The 16,542-nt window shown below is 40.7% G+C and overlaps 2 protein-coding genes across 3 annotated transcripts in view; both read left to right on the top strand.

Moving 5' to 3' along the window:
- LOC114584510 (unconventional myosin-XVIIIb-like) overlaps positions 1-16,542 on the top strand; it is a 653,524-nt gene that overhangs the window by 293,981 nt on the left and 343,001 nt on the right. The gene's annotated exons all lie outside the window — the stretch shown is intronic.
- The window catches only part of LOC144326374 (putative helicase senataxin), a 233,460-nt gene that overhangs the window by 162,100 nt on the left and 54,818 nt on the right, over positions 1-16,542 (top strand). For both annotated transcript variants that reach the window (XM_077922942.1, XM_077922943.1), the window contains exons 14-15: positions 174-321; positions 1,222-1,323. In XM_077922942.1, the coding sequence (XP_077779068.1) occupies positions 174-321; positions 1,222-1,323 (250 nt within the window). The remainder of the gene's footprint in view (positions 1-173; positions 322-1,221; positions 1,324-16,542) is intronic.

The following is a 16,542-nucleotide window of genomic DNA, read 5'->3' as shown; positions in this document are numbered from 1 at the left end:
TTTAGACCCTTTGTCCGGCAGGGGATTGGACTAGATGACCTCTGAAAGACCCAACTTCAATTACCGTATGCACTCCTAGTCTGGGCATGACTATATGGTTGATTTGTTTCAATGGGTATATTCTAGGTATATTTTACAACCCTATGACTTTTTTCCCCTCTTTAAATCTCCAGAGATCTGGGAAAGAGAATCCTGTAGAAAGCAAGATCAAGAGGAACCGTGTGCTGGTCTGTGCTCCATCCAACGCTGCTCTAGATCACCTCATGAAAATAATGATTGTTGAGTTCAAGGAAAAATGTCAGGACAAGGAAAAGCCTTTGGGTATGATGGCCAGTTCTCATCTGTGGAATTCATAGCTGGAGGGAGCAATTGGCTTGGTCATAACTGAAGAATAAGACATTATTCCGCGTTTAAGTCACTTAGACCCCCCCCCTCTGCCAGTATAGGTAGTGGGTGCTTTGCTTTTCCTAAGGCATTTGTCCTTGCAGAGGATCCATCTGAAATCCTTTGGGACAGGGTTGGATCTTGGTGGTGGACCATGTGTTTGGAATGCTGAAGGCCCCCAATCTAATCTCCCTGATGCCCTCTGTTTATCCTGTAGACTCCAAGCAAAGCCTTTCTTGTACACCCGTACACTTTTTAAAGGTTCTTTGGGATCCTTTTAGTGCTGCACTTACCTACTAAAAGCTTTGCTGCACTTATTTTTACAGGTTTTAGTGTTGTATTTTTATTTTGTTGTTTTGTCTTGTTTTCTGTAAGCTGCCCTAAGGGTGTCTGCAGCAAAAGAACCTTGACGAGGAACGAGTTTCCTAGTTAACTGTGCACTGTGTGAATAAGTAATTTTTAAAATCTGTCCTAAGACTTCCAGCATTTAGCATTTTAAGATACCCACGAATTCCAGTGTTCTGAGACAGAGGGAGAAACTTTTCTGTAGCCACTCTCTCCATGCCTTGCATAATTCTATAAACATCTGGCTTGTTGCCTCTTGCCTTTTCTCTAAACCAAAAAGTCCCAAATGTTACAACCTTTCCTTGTTGCTGTATCCCCTTGGTCATTTTGGTTGCCATTTTTCAACTTTTTCTAACTCTTATTGAGGATGTGCAAGATACAGATTTCAGGATTTGCTAAGCAGATCAAAAGTATTTATTTGTCAAATGTCTTTCTAGTTTAAAAAAGCTAGCTGTACTTCAGCAGGGCTCTAAGTGTCTGTTTCACACCCAGGAAACTGTGGTGACATCAACCTGGTGAGGCTGGGGGAAGAAAAATGGATCAGCAAGGACGTACAGAAATTCAGTCTGGATGCCCAGGCCAATCGCAGAATGAGTGAGTAGTTTGTAAAGGGTTCCTCCCTCACACCATTTGCTGTCTCCTAATTAGTCTGCTTAACAGTGGGGTTCAAAAGTTGGTTCTTCATAGCCCCCAGTCTCTGTTCTATCTGGGACAGACCTTTCCCAGATTGTGAGCAGGGATGAAATCCCGTAACACCATCCTATCCCTCCCATCCTATCCTGGTCTGCAGCCAAAGATGTTTATTTTATCAAATATATACTCTGGCTTTTACTCTGGCTTTATCTAAGCATAATTCAACAATAAAGCATCACACACAAAACAAAAAATATAACTGAAATCACTTCAGCTATAAAGTCTTCTTAAAAGTCATTCCCAGCAGTTTTAAATCAGTTTCGTAATTGGGGTATAACAGGAACCTCTGGGTTGTAATGTTAGTAGACCCATTGAAATCAATGGAGCTGACTGGCACTGGATATTGTCATAAAGATTGGGTGTCACCCCCCCACTCTGCTAAGCAGTAGCAAAATTCTAGGCGGTGTTCCAGGTGCTCAACCAGGATCTGTGTTCCTTTGAGAATCAAGGTGCGGCAGAGGCTTGTGTAGCTTTAAGAAATATGATTTATTCACATATTTACACCTGAGTTTAGATAAAGGGAGTCCAGATCTTACAGCATGGTCATCTCAAGAAGGGCTTGTTCCCTGTTCTCCCAGCCTGCCTGCTCAAGATGGAACTTTCTCTCTCCGCCTCCCTTTCTTCTTCCCAGCACACCTTGCTAAAGGCACTCTTTTCATGTTACCTCAAATACAGTCACCCAGGGAAGCCTTCTAAATCCCTGTCAAAACAAAAAAAATTCCTTCCAGTAGCACCTTAAAGACCAACTAAGTTAGTTCTTGGTATGAGCTTTCGTGTGCATGCACACGTGTGCATGCACACGAAAGCTCATACCAAGAACTAACTTAGTTGGTCTTTAAGGTGCTACTGGAAGGAATTTTTTTTGTTTTGACTATGGCAGACCAACACGGCTACCCATCTGTAACTTCTAAATCCCTGGTTACTGTTCACACCTCAGGACAGTGGAGAAGGACAGCTCTCTTGCATTGCCAATGGCCCTTAATGGCCCTGTATTGTTCATCATGCGAAAGGCGGGGCTGGATGAATCCCTAGCGGGAATTAAGATTGCCGGAAGAAATATCAACAACCTCAGATATGCAGATGACACAACCTTGATGGCAGAAAGTGAAGAGGAATTAAAGAACCTTTTAATGAGGGTGAAAGAGGAGAGCGCAAAATATGGTCTGAAGCTCAACATCAAAAAAACGAAGATCATGGCCACTGGTCCCATCACCTCCTGGCAGGTAGAAGGGGAAGAAATGGAGGCAGTGAGAGATTTTACTTTCTTGGGCTCCATGATCACTGCAGATGGTGACAGCAGCCACGAAATTAAAAGACGCTTGCTTCTTGGGAGAAAAGCAATGACAAACCTAGACAGCATCTTCAAAAGCAGAGACATTACCTTGCCAACAAAGGTCCGTATAGTTAAAGCTATGGTTTTCCCAGTAGTGATGTATGGAAATGAGAGCTGGACCATAAAGAAGGCTGATCGCCGAAGAATTGATGCTTTTGAATTATGGTGCTGGAGGAGACTCTTGAGAGTCCCATGGACTGCAAGAAGATCAAACGCATCCATTCTTAAGGAAATCAGCCCTGAGTGCTCCTTGGAAGGACAGATCCTGAAGCTGAGACTCCAATACTTTGGCCACTGCATGAGAAGAGAAGACTCCCTGGAAAAGACCCTGATGTTGGGAAAGATGGAGGGCACAAGGAGAAGGGGACGACAGAGGACGAGATGGCTGGACAGTGTTCTTGAAGCTACGAACATGAGTTTGACCAAACTGCGGGAGGCAGTGGAAGACAGGAGTGCCTGGCGTGCTCTGGTCCATGGGGTCACGAAGAGTCGGACACGACTAAATGACTAAACAACAACAATTGTTTCTTTTTTTTTTTAAAGTAATTTTTATTGCATTTTTTCAATCACAAACAGAAGAAAAAGAAGAAAAACAAAAAAGACAAAAGAAAAAACACAAAAAGGAAAAAAAAGAGAATCGTAACCTTTCAACAGCTTATTTCAACTTTCTATCGAACTTCCCCACATCTCCCGCACAATGCGTTCCTGGCAATAAATTTATCAGCAAGTTATAACCTTATTTCATATGTTTCTTTTGTACTTTCAATTGCAGTTTAAGTTTAAATTCCTTATTATCCATTTACTCTGGAAACAAAACATATTATCATTTTTAACATTTAAACTTTGATTCTTTCAATAATATTATCCAATTTCATAAATATTGCATTCTCATTGCTGGGGCTAACATTTCAGGTTATGCGTCATTTTATAATTCATATAACTTATAAAATTTTTGCAAATAGTCCTTGAATTTTTTCCAATCCTCCTCAATTTCTTCTTCTCCCAGATCTCGGATTCTGGCGGTCATCTCGGCCAACTCCATGTAGTCCATCAGTTGCGTTTGCCACTCTTCCAGTGTGGGCAAATCTTGAGTCTTCCAATGTTTAGCGATCAGAATTCTTGCTGCTGTGGTGGCATACATAAAAAACGTTCTATCCTTCTTTAACACCTTTTGGTCCATAATGCCCAAGAGGAAGGCCTCCGGTTTCTTAAGAAAGGTGTACTTAAACACCCTTTTTAACTCGTTATAGATCATCTCCCAGAAGGCCTTCACTCTTGGACAGGTCCACCAAAGGTGAAAGAATGTCCCTTCAGCCTCCTTACACTTCCAACATTTGTTATCAGACAAATGGTATATCTTAGCAAGCTTGACTGGGGTCATGTACCACCTATATACCATTTTCATAATGTTTTCTTTCAAGGCATTACATGCCGTGAATTTCATACCGGTGGTCCATAACCTTTCCCAGTCTTCAAACATAATATTATGCCCAATGTCTTGAGCCCACTTTATCATGGCTGATTTAACTATCTCATCCTGAGTATTCCATTCAAGCAGCAAGTTATACATTCTCGATAATACCTTGGTCTTTGGTTCTAACAACTCTGTCTCAAGTTTCGATTTTTCCACCTGGAATCCTATTTTTTTGTCCAACTTAAAAACCTCATTAATTTGGGCATAATAAAACCAATCTTGCACCTTATCCTTTAGTTTTTCAAAGCTCTGCAGCCTCCAATTGTCTCCAATTTTTTCTATTAATTCCCAATATTTCGGCCAGCCGGCCTCCATATTGGGTTTTTTCCGCGCCTTGGCCTCCACTGGTGATAGCCACCTCGGAGTCTTACTTTCAAGTAAGTCTTTATATTTTGTCCAGACCATAAATATTGCTTTTCTGACAATATGGTTTTTGAACATTTTATGTGTTTGCACCTTGTCATACCACAAGTACGCATGCCAACCTAGCGAATTATTAAAGCCTTCCAGATCTAGGACATCAGTGTTTTCTAACAAAATCCAATCTTTCATCCAGCAGAAGGCTGCAGCTTCGTAGTATAACCTTAAGTCCGGCAGGGCAAACCCCCCTCTTTCTTTTACATCAGTTAGTATTTTAAACTTAATTCGGGGCTTTTTGCCCTGCCAAACAAACTTCAAAATGTCCTTCTGCCACTTTCCAAAACATTCCATTCTGTCCACGATCTGCAAGGCTTGAAACAAAAACAACATTTTTGGCAAAACGTTCATCTTTATAGCTGCTATTCGACCTAACAAGGAAAGTTTCAGTCTTGACCAAATTTCTAGGTCTTTTTTAACTTCTGACCAACATTTTTCATAGTTGTCTTTAAATAAGTTCAAATTTTTGGGCGTCAAGTTTACCCCCAGGTATTTCACTTTCTTAACCACAATTAACTCTGTTTCCTTCTGAAACCCTTCTGTTTCTAAAGGCGTCAAGTTTTTCCCCAAAACTTTAGTTTTTTGTTTGTTCAACTTAAATCCTGCCACCCGACCAAATTCTTGTATCAGTTCCAAAACTCTTTTTGTACTAGATTCTGGCTCCTGTAGTGTTAAAACTAAGTCATCTGCAAATGCTTTCAGTTTATATTGTTTCACTCCGACCGTGATCCCCTGTATTTGCCGGTCCCTCCTAATCATGTTCAGCAAAACCTCCAGGACTGATATAAATAATAGGGGGGATAGGGGGCACCCCTGGCGTGTTCCTTTTTCAATATGGAACTCCTCTGTCACCACATTGTTCACTATCAACTTAGCTTTTTGTTCTGAATAAATTGCTTCTATGCCATTTTCAAACCCCCGTCCCACTCCCATCCCTTCCAAGTTTTTCTTCATAAATTTCCAAGAAATATTGTCAAAGGCCTTCTCAGCATCAATAAAAATTAACACCGCTTTAGTGTTAATATTTGTTTGCAAAAGTTCCAGAATATCTATAATATTCCTAGTATTGTCAAACAGATGCCTACCAGGGAGAAAGCCTGCTTGGTCCTTATGAATTACTTCATTTAAAACCTTTTTCAATCTGCTTGCTAAAATGTCTGCAAATATTTTGTAATCCACATTTAGGAGTGAGATGGGACGGTAGTTCCTAAGTTGAGTCTTTTCAGTTTCCACTTTGGGTATCAATGTGATGAAAGCTTCTTTCCACGTTTCCGGTGCCCTTCCTCCCCCCATAATCTGATTACAAACCTCCATTAGTGGTTGAATCAAATAGTCTTTTAGTGTCTTATAGTACTTGGAGGTAAGCCCATCTGGGCCTGGAGATTTGCCCAGCTGCATATTCTGAATGGCATCCTCAATTTCCTGTTGTGTTATTTTACAATTCAAGATTGATTTCTTCTCTTGAGATAATTCTGGTAAACCGTTGAGTTTCAAAAATCGTTCCATCTCAGACACTTCCTCAGGCCCTTGTGTATACAACTTTTTAAAGTATTTCTGGAAACACTTTCTAATTTCACCTGGTTTCTGGATGTTTTCCCCTTCCACCTCTAGATTGGTAACGTAGTTAAGTTTCTGTCTTTTTTTCAACTGCCATGCCAGCAGTTTCCCACATTTATTTGCTGACTCAAACGATCTTTGTCTCATTTGTTTAATTTTCCATTCCACTTCTTGATTTATCAGTTTCAAGTATTGTGCCTGATGGAATTTAATTTCTCGCAAGATCTCTTTAGATTTTGGTTTAGATCTCAATCTTTTCTCTCCATCTCTTATCTTCTCTAATATTTTATCCTTTTTCCCATTCCAGAGTTTTTTCTTAATTGTATTTTGTTGTATCAGAAACCCCCTCATTACAGCTTTACTCGCGTCCCAGATTGTTCTTTTTTCCACTGAAGTGTTCATGTTAATTTCAAAATAATCCTTTAAAGTTTTTTGGGCCTTCTTTACAATCCCTTGATCTCTAAACAGGGTGTCATTCATTTTCCATCTGAAGGAGCCGGCTGGAGTAAGTCTCAATTCCATTTTCAGGGCGTTATGGTCGGAGCAAGTCTTTGGGCAGATTTCCACTCTTATAGTCTTTGGTGCCAGCCCTCTAGTTGTCCAAATTTGGTCGATTCTTGTCCATGACAAGTGGGCCTCAGAAAAGAAAGTTCCCTCTTTACCTAGGGGGTTCCTTGTCCGCCAAATGTCGATCAAATCCATATTGTCTGTCAGTTCAAAAAAAGTTTTCGGTAGTCTGCCATCCTTGGTTAAATTTTGGTTTTGTGACTTATCCATCAGAGTAGAGACCACCCCATTCATATCTCCCATCATAATGATGTTCGAGTAGTCCAGATAGTCCAGTAATGTCTCATGTAGCTTCTTATAAAATTCTGATTTCCCCTCATTTGGTGCATAAATTCCTAATATCAAAACTTTTTCTCCTTGAGATTGTATTTCAATTGCCAAGATTCTTCCTTGCTCATCTTTAAACAAAAATTTCGGTGCTAGGTTCTCCTTTACGTAGATCACCAGGCCTCTCTTTTTTACTTTGTCTGATGAAATAAATTCTTGGCCTAGTCTTTTGTTGATTAGTACTTTCCTGTGGAGCCTAGTCACATGCGTTTCTTGCGAGCAAATTATATCCAAATGTTCCTTTTTCAGAATATGAAAAATCCTTTTTCGTTTTTCCGGGGAATTTGCCCCATTAATGTTCCAACTATACAGCTGCAGAGACATCCTGTATCAATCTGTTGTTACTCTTTATGGGGTGTCCTCCTTTTTGTCCAAATCCGAGGGCGATAGTACTGGTTCTACTTCAGACTGTGGCGGAGGCCAAGGGACTGCTGTTCCCTTCTGAAGGTCCTCTCCGTGGTCGTGCAGGAACTTCTGGTTGTCCTCTTTTGTTTTAATTCTAACCTTCTTTCCTTTGTATTTAAACGATAGACCTTGTGGGAACTCCCACCTATAAGGTATCCCGTTGCTTCTCAAAAGTTTTGCTAGGTCAGTATAGATAGATCTGAGATCCAGTAATTGTTTTGGTATATCCTTATAAATTTCCGCTCTTCTGTCCTGGATCTCAAGTGATTTATTAAAATGAAGGTCAAGTATCTTGTCTCTCTCCTGTTTGGTCCTTAGTATAATCAGACAGTCTCTGGGTCTGTCCTTCCTGGCGACACTTCCCAATCTAAATGCAGTTGTTATTTTAAAATCTTCGCCTTCCTTTATGCCCCAGAGTTTGGAAAATTCTGCTGTCAAGTAACCAGTCAAATCTTCTTTCTCAAGCTCTGGGATAGAACGTAATCTCAAATTATTTTCCCGGTTTCTCAATTCCACCATAGACAGGTAGGCCTGCTGGTCGCCAATGTGCTTGTGTAGTGGCCTTACCTCTCCTTTCAATTCATCCACTTTTTGAATTGCTTGGTCAGCTTTTTCGTTCGCAGCTTCGGCCAATTTCCAGTTCTCAGAAGTAGCGTCTTTTAGATCCCCAATTGCTTGTGAGTGCTGTGCCACTTGTTCAGATAACTTTGTGATAGAGGATGTGGCTAAGTCGATTTTTGCTGTTTGATCGTCAACCTTCTTATTTAAGATTGCAAATTGTTGTAGCATTTCCTTCAGAAGTGTATCGGATCCACCTACAGCCATATCCTCCGTTGATGGTTGTTCAGCTTCCTTTAGTTCAGCTGTTGTTGAAGATTCAATTCCCTTCAATTCATCTGTTGTTGGAGGTTCAATTCCCTTCAGTACGGCAGGAACTGATGATCTACGTGACTGGGAAGTCAAAGTTGTTTGCACAAGTTGGCCTTTTACTGCTTTCGCTTTTGCAGATCTTGTTTTCGGAGGGCCACTCATTCCCCACCTGTCTATGAGTCAAGGTCAAACTGTCAAATGTTCCATGGGAAGAGCAGACCTCAATGTAGATAACCAGCAGCAGATAGTCAAAACAAAGTTAGTTCCCAGGAAATTGTAAATCCCAATCTCCACTAGAGGGAGTACAGTTAAAGGGAGTACAATTTGAGTTCAGGAAAGAAGGAAAAATGTTTTGGTCGCCATTAAAGTTCCTGCAGCTAAATAGTTTAACAATAGTCCTTAAAGCTTTTTTCCACTTGCAAAGCCCTTGCAAAATTGCCACAAAAGTCACCTCCCAAGGTGCAGGATACAATTACTTAATTTTATGTTCCAGAATTGCCTCTATGTATCTATTTCAGTTTTATAAAATGTATCCGCAAAAGATATTCTTTTCCCCCGCCATCCCGAGGCTGGGTTTTAAACTTTAAAATCCACCAAAGGAGAAGGTTCCCAGATTGCTTCAACACAGTAAAGTAGATAAAAGAGAGAACTTGCTTTTCATTTCAATCGCCAGTTCTATCAGACGCATAATACTTCCAGTTTTAAAATCTCTTTCTGCAGCTTCCAGCCTGTCAGTTCCTTTGCCTTTGATCTGTAAGCGTTGCCGGAAGACGGACTTCCTCTTTTTTTTTTTCGTCTCCCGCTTTCAGCCAAATTTCTAAATTTGTAAATCCAAAATAAAGTTGCTCTTACTCACGAGTAGATAATTTGGAGTCCAATGGTTAAGGAAGAAAGGTCGGCGCTCATCATCAGCAGCCGCGCGGCTTCGCTCCCGCGGAAAGAGCGATGAACTCTCAGCACCGCTTCCCCTCCGCGCTTCCGGAGCCCCTTACGGGGTCCCTTCTTCGTTTTGGGGGTCGCTCCAGGTGCCCGCTGAGTCCCACGGCCACGAGCTCACTCTGCTCGTGGTTTTTCTTAATGGATCGTGGCTGTGCCGTAGCGAACGATCCTTTTCTGCGGAGCCCCTCTTTAGAGACTAAAGAGGACCGCCATTGCCGTTTCGCGCCGCCTCCGGAAGCAACAACAACAATTGTTTCTTAATGGCCATAGCTTGGCTAGGTCGTTTTGCATAGGCTACATAGGCGCCGACTCCATGGGGCCTGAGGGGGCTCGAGCCCCCTCAATAATTTGTTTGGGGGGGCTCCGCCCCCCCAATAATCTCAGGCGCCCCTCGCCGCCGCCGTCCCCCGCCTCCTCCCCACCTGCTCCCTCGCCAGCCAGCCAGCCAGCCAGTCGCGCGCCCTAGTCGGAGAGCCCCGGCCGTCCCCCGCGAGATTAGGGAATCCCCGGGGGCGGGGGCTCCTGCCTCGCTGCTTCGCAGCACCACCGCCACTGCCGGGGGGAATTCCCTTCCTCCTGGCGGTTTCAGCCCCCGCGAGAACAGGGGAATCCCGACCGGCCACGCCTCCCAGCCAGCCAATCGGCTGGCTGGGGGGGCATGGCTTGCCCTATTTAGGGCCGGAGCAGAGGGGGCTCGCCCTCTCTTCTCCGGCTAGCCCCCACGTTTTCGGAGGTTCCTCTGAGGTTTGTATACTTGACTGCTGCTCCGGGTTTCTAGGTTTCTTTTCCAGGTTTCTTTAGCAGGTCGGACTTTGCTTGCTGTTTCGCCCCGACCGCTCCGCTTCTGCTGCAGGGAATCCCTGCCCACCAAACCGCCGTCTCTGTTGACGGATCGTCGGCGGATCACCTCGTGCCGCTTCGCTGCGCAGCCGGGGGAATTGGATTAAATAGTCAAGGCTACAGGGCATACTCAGCGGTTTGAGCGCCTTCTGCTTGCTGCTGCTATTGCCTTGCTTAAGGGAGCTGACCGCCCACCCCCGAAGCCACTGAGAGGCTCCTTTGCCCGGCACATTGCTACTTCACGCAGGAACAGCATCACCTCTCCGAATCGCTTCACCTCTTCAGCCACGCGGCTCTGCTGAGATTCCGGGAGGAGGAGTCCTCACCTCTTCGATCAGGTTGTATTGCCGTGGAGCTTACCGGGGGTCAAGCCTGCAAGTCTTAGGGGTGCGTGGGTCCTCTCCCTGCTGTTGCGTCCGTTCCTGGGGTGTCCCTGATTCAGCACTAGCATTCAGGGCACGGGCTCGTTTCGCTTTGGGAGCGGTTGCTTTGGGGTTGCTGGTTTTCTTTTTTCTTTTTTTCTTTTTTAGTTTCTCAAAAACTTTATTTCCAGCATAAAATACATATAATACATCCAAAATCACAGACATATCAAAAAAGAAAAGAAAAAAGAAAAAGAAAAAGAAAAAGCAACAACCAAAAAATAAACAATATACTTACAACTTTGGAAAAAGAAGAAAAACTAAGATGCATAAATAGGAATAAATCACAAAAAACCATTAAATCATGTTGTGTTGTTAATCTGACTTCCCTCCACCACAGTTTGAGCTATATCCCGATGTTATCCTCTGCAGTATCCTTTTACAGCTATTATCTTTACATCACAGGTTTTATGCTTCACCTACTGTGATTTTAATATTTCCTAAGTTTGCTTCTGTATATGAAATAAATTTGTTCCAATCATTAATAAATTTGGTATTTTTCTGATGCCTGATCTTCTGTGTCATCTTTGCAAGTTCTATGTACTCAAATAACTTAGTTTGCCACTCTCTAATAGTTGGGATGTTAGGTGTTTTCCAATTTTGCGCTAGCAATATCCTGGCTGCTACCATTGCATACTGAAACATGGTTTGGTCTTCTTTCTTGATCTCATCTCCGACCATTCCTAAGAGAAAAGCTTCAGGATTTTTGGGAAAAGTGTATTTCAGGATCTTTTTTAATTCATCATAGATGAGGCCCCAAAATCTTTTCACTTCCTCACACGTCCACCACATGTGGTGGAAATCCCCCTCTTTTTTCCTACATTTCCAGCAAGTTTTGTCTCCAGTCTTATACATCTTTCCCAACTTCGCTGGGGTTATGTACCAACGGTACATCATCTTTGCCATATTCTCTCGGAGCCCTACACAAGCTGTAAATTTCATGTCTTTACTCCAAAGTTTCTCCCACCTATCGTAATCCAGATTGTATCCCAAATCTATGGCCCATTTAATCATAACCTCTTTCACTTCTTCGTCTTTAGTATCCCACTCCAATAATTGATTATACATTTTAGATAAGAGTTTGGTGTTCCCTTCTATTATTTCTACCTGATACTTGGATTTTTTCTCATTCATCCCTGCTTTTTTGTGTTCATTCCATAGGGCATTAATTGGATGAAACTGAAGCCATCCCATTAGTTTATCCTTTAGTTCTTCATATGGTCTAATTTTCCAACCTTTATCCGATTTTATCAAGAGGTCTTTGTAGGTCCATCTTTGGTTTTCCATGTTTATTTTTTTAATTGTTATGATGTTAATCGGTGATAGCCACCAGGGAGTATCTTTTTCTAACAGTCTTTTATTTCTATTCCATACCTCCAGCAACGCTCCTCTAATAATATGGTTGGAGAATTCTTTATGTACCCTTTCTTTATCGTGCCATAGGTATGCATGCCAGCCAAATCTGGCATTAAATCCCTCTAAGTCCAAAAGATCCGTATTTTCCAAGGTTATCCAATCCTTGATCCAGCACAGGCACGCGGCTTCATAATACAATTTCTCTTTCTCTCCTGTCTGTAAGTAATTTAAATTTGATTCTTGCTCTTTTGCCCTGCCAGATAAATCTAGACAGGGTCCTCTGCCAGTCCTTAAACATTGTCGTGCCTCTAATCACTGGGATGTTTTGAAATAGGAATATCAGCTTTGGAAGGGTACTCATTTTAATCGCAGCCATTCTTCCCGACCAGGAGAGTTTTAATCTACTCCAATCGTCTAAATCTTTTTTAATCTCTCTCCATGTTCTGTTATAATTATCTTCTACTAAGTTTATGTTTTTTGTTGATATCCAAATACCCAAATATTTCACCTTTTTTACAACCTTAATCCCTGTTTGCCGCTCTAACTGACTTTTTAAATCTTCAGTCAAATTTTTTGTTAACATCTTTGTTTTAGCTTTGTTTAGCTTAAACCCAGACAGTTTCCCAAACTGTTCAAGTAACTCTAAGGCTTTAACTATACATTTTGTTGGTTCTTCTACCGTTATTACTAGGTCATCGGCGTATGCCTTTAGTTTATATTCTTTTGCTCCCATTCTGATACCTCTGATTTCTGGTGTTTCCCTTATTTTCTTCATAATCACTTCCAAAATCATAATAAATAGGAGAGGGGACAGAGGGCATCCCTGTCTTGTACCCTTAGTGATCATAAATGAATTGGTTAGGTTATTATTAATAATTAATTTAGCCCTTTGACTTGAATAGATCGCTTTTAAGCCTTCCAAAAAGGGCCCCTCTATTCCTACCCTCTCCATACATTTTATCAGGAAGCTCCAAGATACATTATCAAACGCCTTTTCAGCGTCTATGAAAATTAACGCCGCAGGGATATCAATTTTAAAATCTAAATATTCAATAATGTCTACTATATGTCTTACGTTATCCTTTAACTGTCGTTTTGGCAAAAATCCGGCTTGATCTTTATGAATAGCCTTTATCAGGTATTTCTTTAGCCTATTAGCCATTATTTCGGCAAAGATCTTATAATCATTGTTAAGCAACGATATCGGCCTATAATTTTTAATATCCAGTTTATCAGACTCTGGTTTTGGTATCAGCGTGATGTGTGCTTCTCTCCAGGAATCAGGTATCATCCCTCCTTGTAAAATATTATTCATTACATCCCTTAAAACCGGTGCTAGATATTCCTCTAAGACTTTATAATATTTTTGCGACAGGCCATCTGGGCCTGGTGCTTTCCCTGGCTTCATTTTCTTAATTGCTTCCTTTACTTCTTCCACCGTTATTAAATTATTTAAGTATGTTTTTTCTTCTTCCGGCAGTTGTTCACCCCCATTTCTTTCCATATATCTCCCAATCTCTGCTATCTCTTCATCCTCCTTTTTATTATACAAGGTTTCATAAAATTGTAGAAACTTCCCCTTTATTTCGTTTGGGTCTTCTATTGTTTGTCCTTCAAAATTAATTTTGTTAATCACATTTTGTCTTTTCCTTTTCCTTAATTGCCATGCCAGTAGTCTCCCCGTCTTGTTTGCAGATTCAAAATATTTTTGCTTCATTGACTTTATTCTCCATTCTATTTCTTGATTTATTAATGTTGAGTATTGTATTTGCAGCAATTTAAGAATTTGTTTGGTCTTTTCATCCCCGGGATTTATTGTTAATTTTTTCTCATAATCTTTTAATTGTTTAACTATTTCTTCCTTCTTTGATTCTCTTAATTTCTTTCTATATTTATTCTGTTGGATCAAAAAACCCCTGAGGACTGCCTTGCTTGCGTCCCACACGGTGTCAATTTTAATTTCTGAGTTCAGATTTAAGTCAAAATATTCTTTCAGTGTATTTTTTGCCTTCTCAATAATCTCTACGTTTTCGAATAAGTATTCGTTCATTCTCCACCTGTATGGTCCTAATGATTCGCATTTAATTTCCAAGACTATTGGATTATGGTCCGACAATGTTCTTGGTTCTATCTCACATTTCATTGTTCTTATCGAAAGTTCCCTTGAGACCCAGATCTGGTCGATTCTTCCCCAACTCTGATGTGGTTCTGAAAAATGTGTAAATTGTTTCTCTATTGGGTTTTTATGTCTCCAAATATCAATCAAGTCTAGGTTTTCTTGCAGCTCGTTAAAGGCTTTTGGAAGTTTCCCTTGATTCGCTTTCCTTGTTTTTTCACTTCTATCTAATTCCGGTGCTGGGACTCCATTCAAATCCCCTAAAAGAATTAATTTATAATTTTCTAATTCTAATAGTACTTGTTCCAGTTTTTTGAAGAATTCTGCTTTTTTTGTATTAGGTGCATATACAGTTACTACATTAAGCTTTTCTCCTTGGTAATTAATTTGAACTCCTAAAATTCTTCCTTCCTCATCCTTACATATTAACACAGGTTCCCATTTTTCTTTAACATATATTACCAACCCTCTTTTTTTATTAACATCTGAGTTAATGAATTCAACGCCCAACTTTTTGTTAATCAATATGTGTTTATGTTTTTTAGCTACATGTGTCTCTTGGTAGCAAATCACATCTAAGTTTTTATTCCTCAAAACTTTCTCTATTTTATTCCTTTTTGACTTTTCATTTAGACCGTTTACATTCCAGGACAAAAATTTTAACGACATTACTAAAACTCAGTTCTGTTTGTTTTAAGTAAATTTCAAACTTGTGTTAAGGACTTTCAATTCCTTGAATATTCTTCCTCCTCTTCCTCTTCCTCTCCCGCTACCTCTTCCTCCTCCTCTTCTGCTTCTTCACCTTCTCCTTCTACCCCCCTCCCCTCCCGTAGTTCTCTTCTTTCCTCCTCTCCCCTCCTCTCCTCCTTATTACCCTCTCTATCTCTTGGCCTGTCTTCACTTTTGCTCAGCTCCTTCTCGTATCTCCTCAGGAATTTTCCCACCTCTTGCGAGTCCGTCAACTTGAATCTTTTGTCTTTATAGAAGAAAGCAATCCCTTCGGGGAACTCCCATCTATACTGTATACCATTTCTTCTCAGGACCCCTACAATTTGTCTGTATCCTTCCCTTTTGCGAAGGAGTCTAACTGGTATTTCCTTGAGAATAATTATAGGTCTACCATCTATTATTAATTTTTTATGGTAACTCATTTTTAGTATTAAATTTTTCATCCCTGTTGAGTTAAAAATAACTAGACAGTCCCCAAGAGGTCTTTTTGTCCTGTCCTGGTATGTTCTCATCCTTATTCTAAAGGCATTTTCTATCGTGCATGCTACTTCTTTCTCTTTCAAATCTAACCATTTCGCTAACTCCTTAATCATCTTTTCCTTTATATTCTCCCTCATTTCTTCTCCTATTCCTCTAAATTTTAGGTGCAATTGTCTCTGTCGCATTTCTGTCATAGCCATGTTGTCCCACATTCGCTCCTGTGTTTTGTTCACCTCTTTCCTCTCCTCTTTTATTTTGTCTGTCTCTTTTTTCTGTTCTCTTATTTCTTTTTGAATTCTTTTATTTGTCTCTTCAAATGTTTTAGACTTAGCAGATAATTCCTGGATTTTAATAGATAGTTCCCCTACTGCTCCTTCTATCTTTCTATCTATCATCTCCTGCATTTCTTCCAGTTTGCTTTCTATATGTGTTTCTATATGTGTTTCATTCTGCTTAAGCTCCTCCTTAATTTTTAGCCACAAGTAATCTAGGTCTTTGATTTCCTCTTGTCTAGATGTCTTCCTTTCGGCTGGAGTCCCACCCCCCTTTTTTCCATTCTTCCCCGACATTTTACTCCTACTTTCACGCAGTATATACTGCTTCTAGGTCTCTCCCCTTAGGGGCTCACAATCTCCTTATCTTCACTTCGTTATACTAAATCACACAGAACATAAATAAATATATATAAATATCCAGGCAGTGGAGGAGTATGGCCAAGCCTTAATCAGAATTTTACCCACAACTCTGTATATCGGAATATATATCAGAGTAGTGGAAATATCGTCCCCCCCATTTAGCCTTAAAGAATTCTTACTTCCGTGTTATGTTATTTACTGGACCCCGACTGTCTTTTAGGAATATTTGAGAGAGGTTTCCACAAGATCTTCAAAATGGTTTCGTGTATTACTCTGTCCAGTTTGGCTTAACCCTCCAAACTTCAGCCACTTGCTGGCCTAATCCACAAAGGAGGAAGGATGCACGTCTTATTACGATCCTTATTACAGTTCTTATTACGTATCGTTTGTAAAAGAGGAGTGCAAAGATTTACACTAAAGTAGTCCCAGATTTACACTGAAGTAGTCCAATTATGGGAAATACGCATATAAGAATCTAGTTGGGTCTATTAAAGTAAAAATCCAACCCGCTTTACTGATTCAAATAATTCTGTTATAATTAGGCGTCCAGTCCACCTCCCATCCAATGGGAGAGGCTTTTTCTTAGCCTTACTTTCCCAATCCTATATCAGCGCCAGAGTCCAACATCAAAAAAACCAGTGCTGGAGCGTTTA

This window comes from Podarcis muralis, chromosome W, assembly GCF_964188315.1.
Source record: "Podarcis muralis chromosome W, rPodMur119.hap1.1, whole genome shotgun sequence".
Lineage (NCBI taxonomy): Eukaryota > Metazoa > Chordata > Lepidosauria > Squamata > Lacertidae > Podarcis > Podarcis muralis.
The sequence above is the reverse complement of the archived record's forward strand: the minus strand, read 5'-3'. Positions and strand labels throughout refer to the sequence as shown.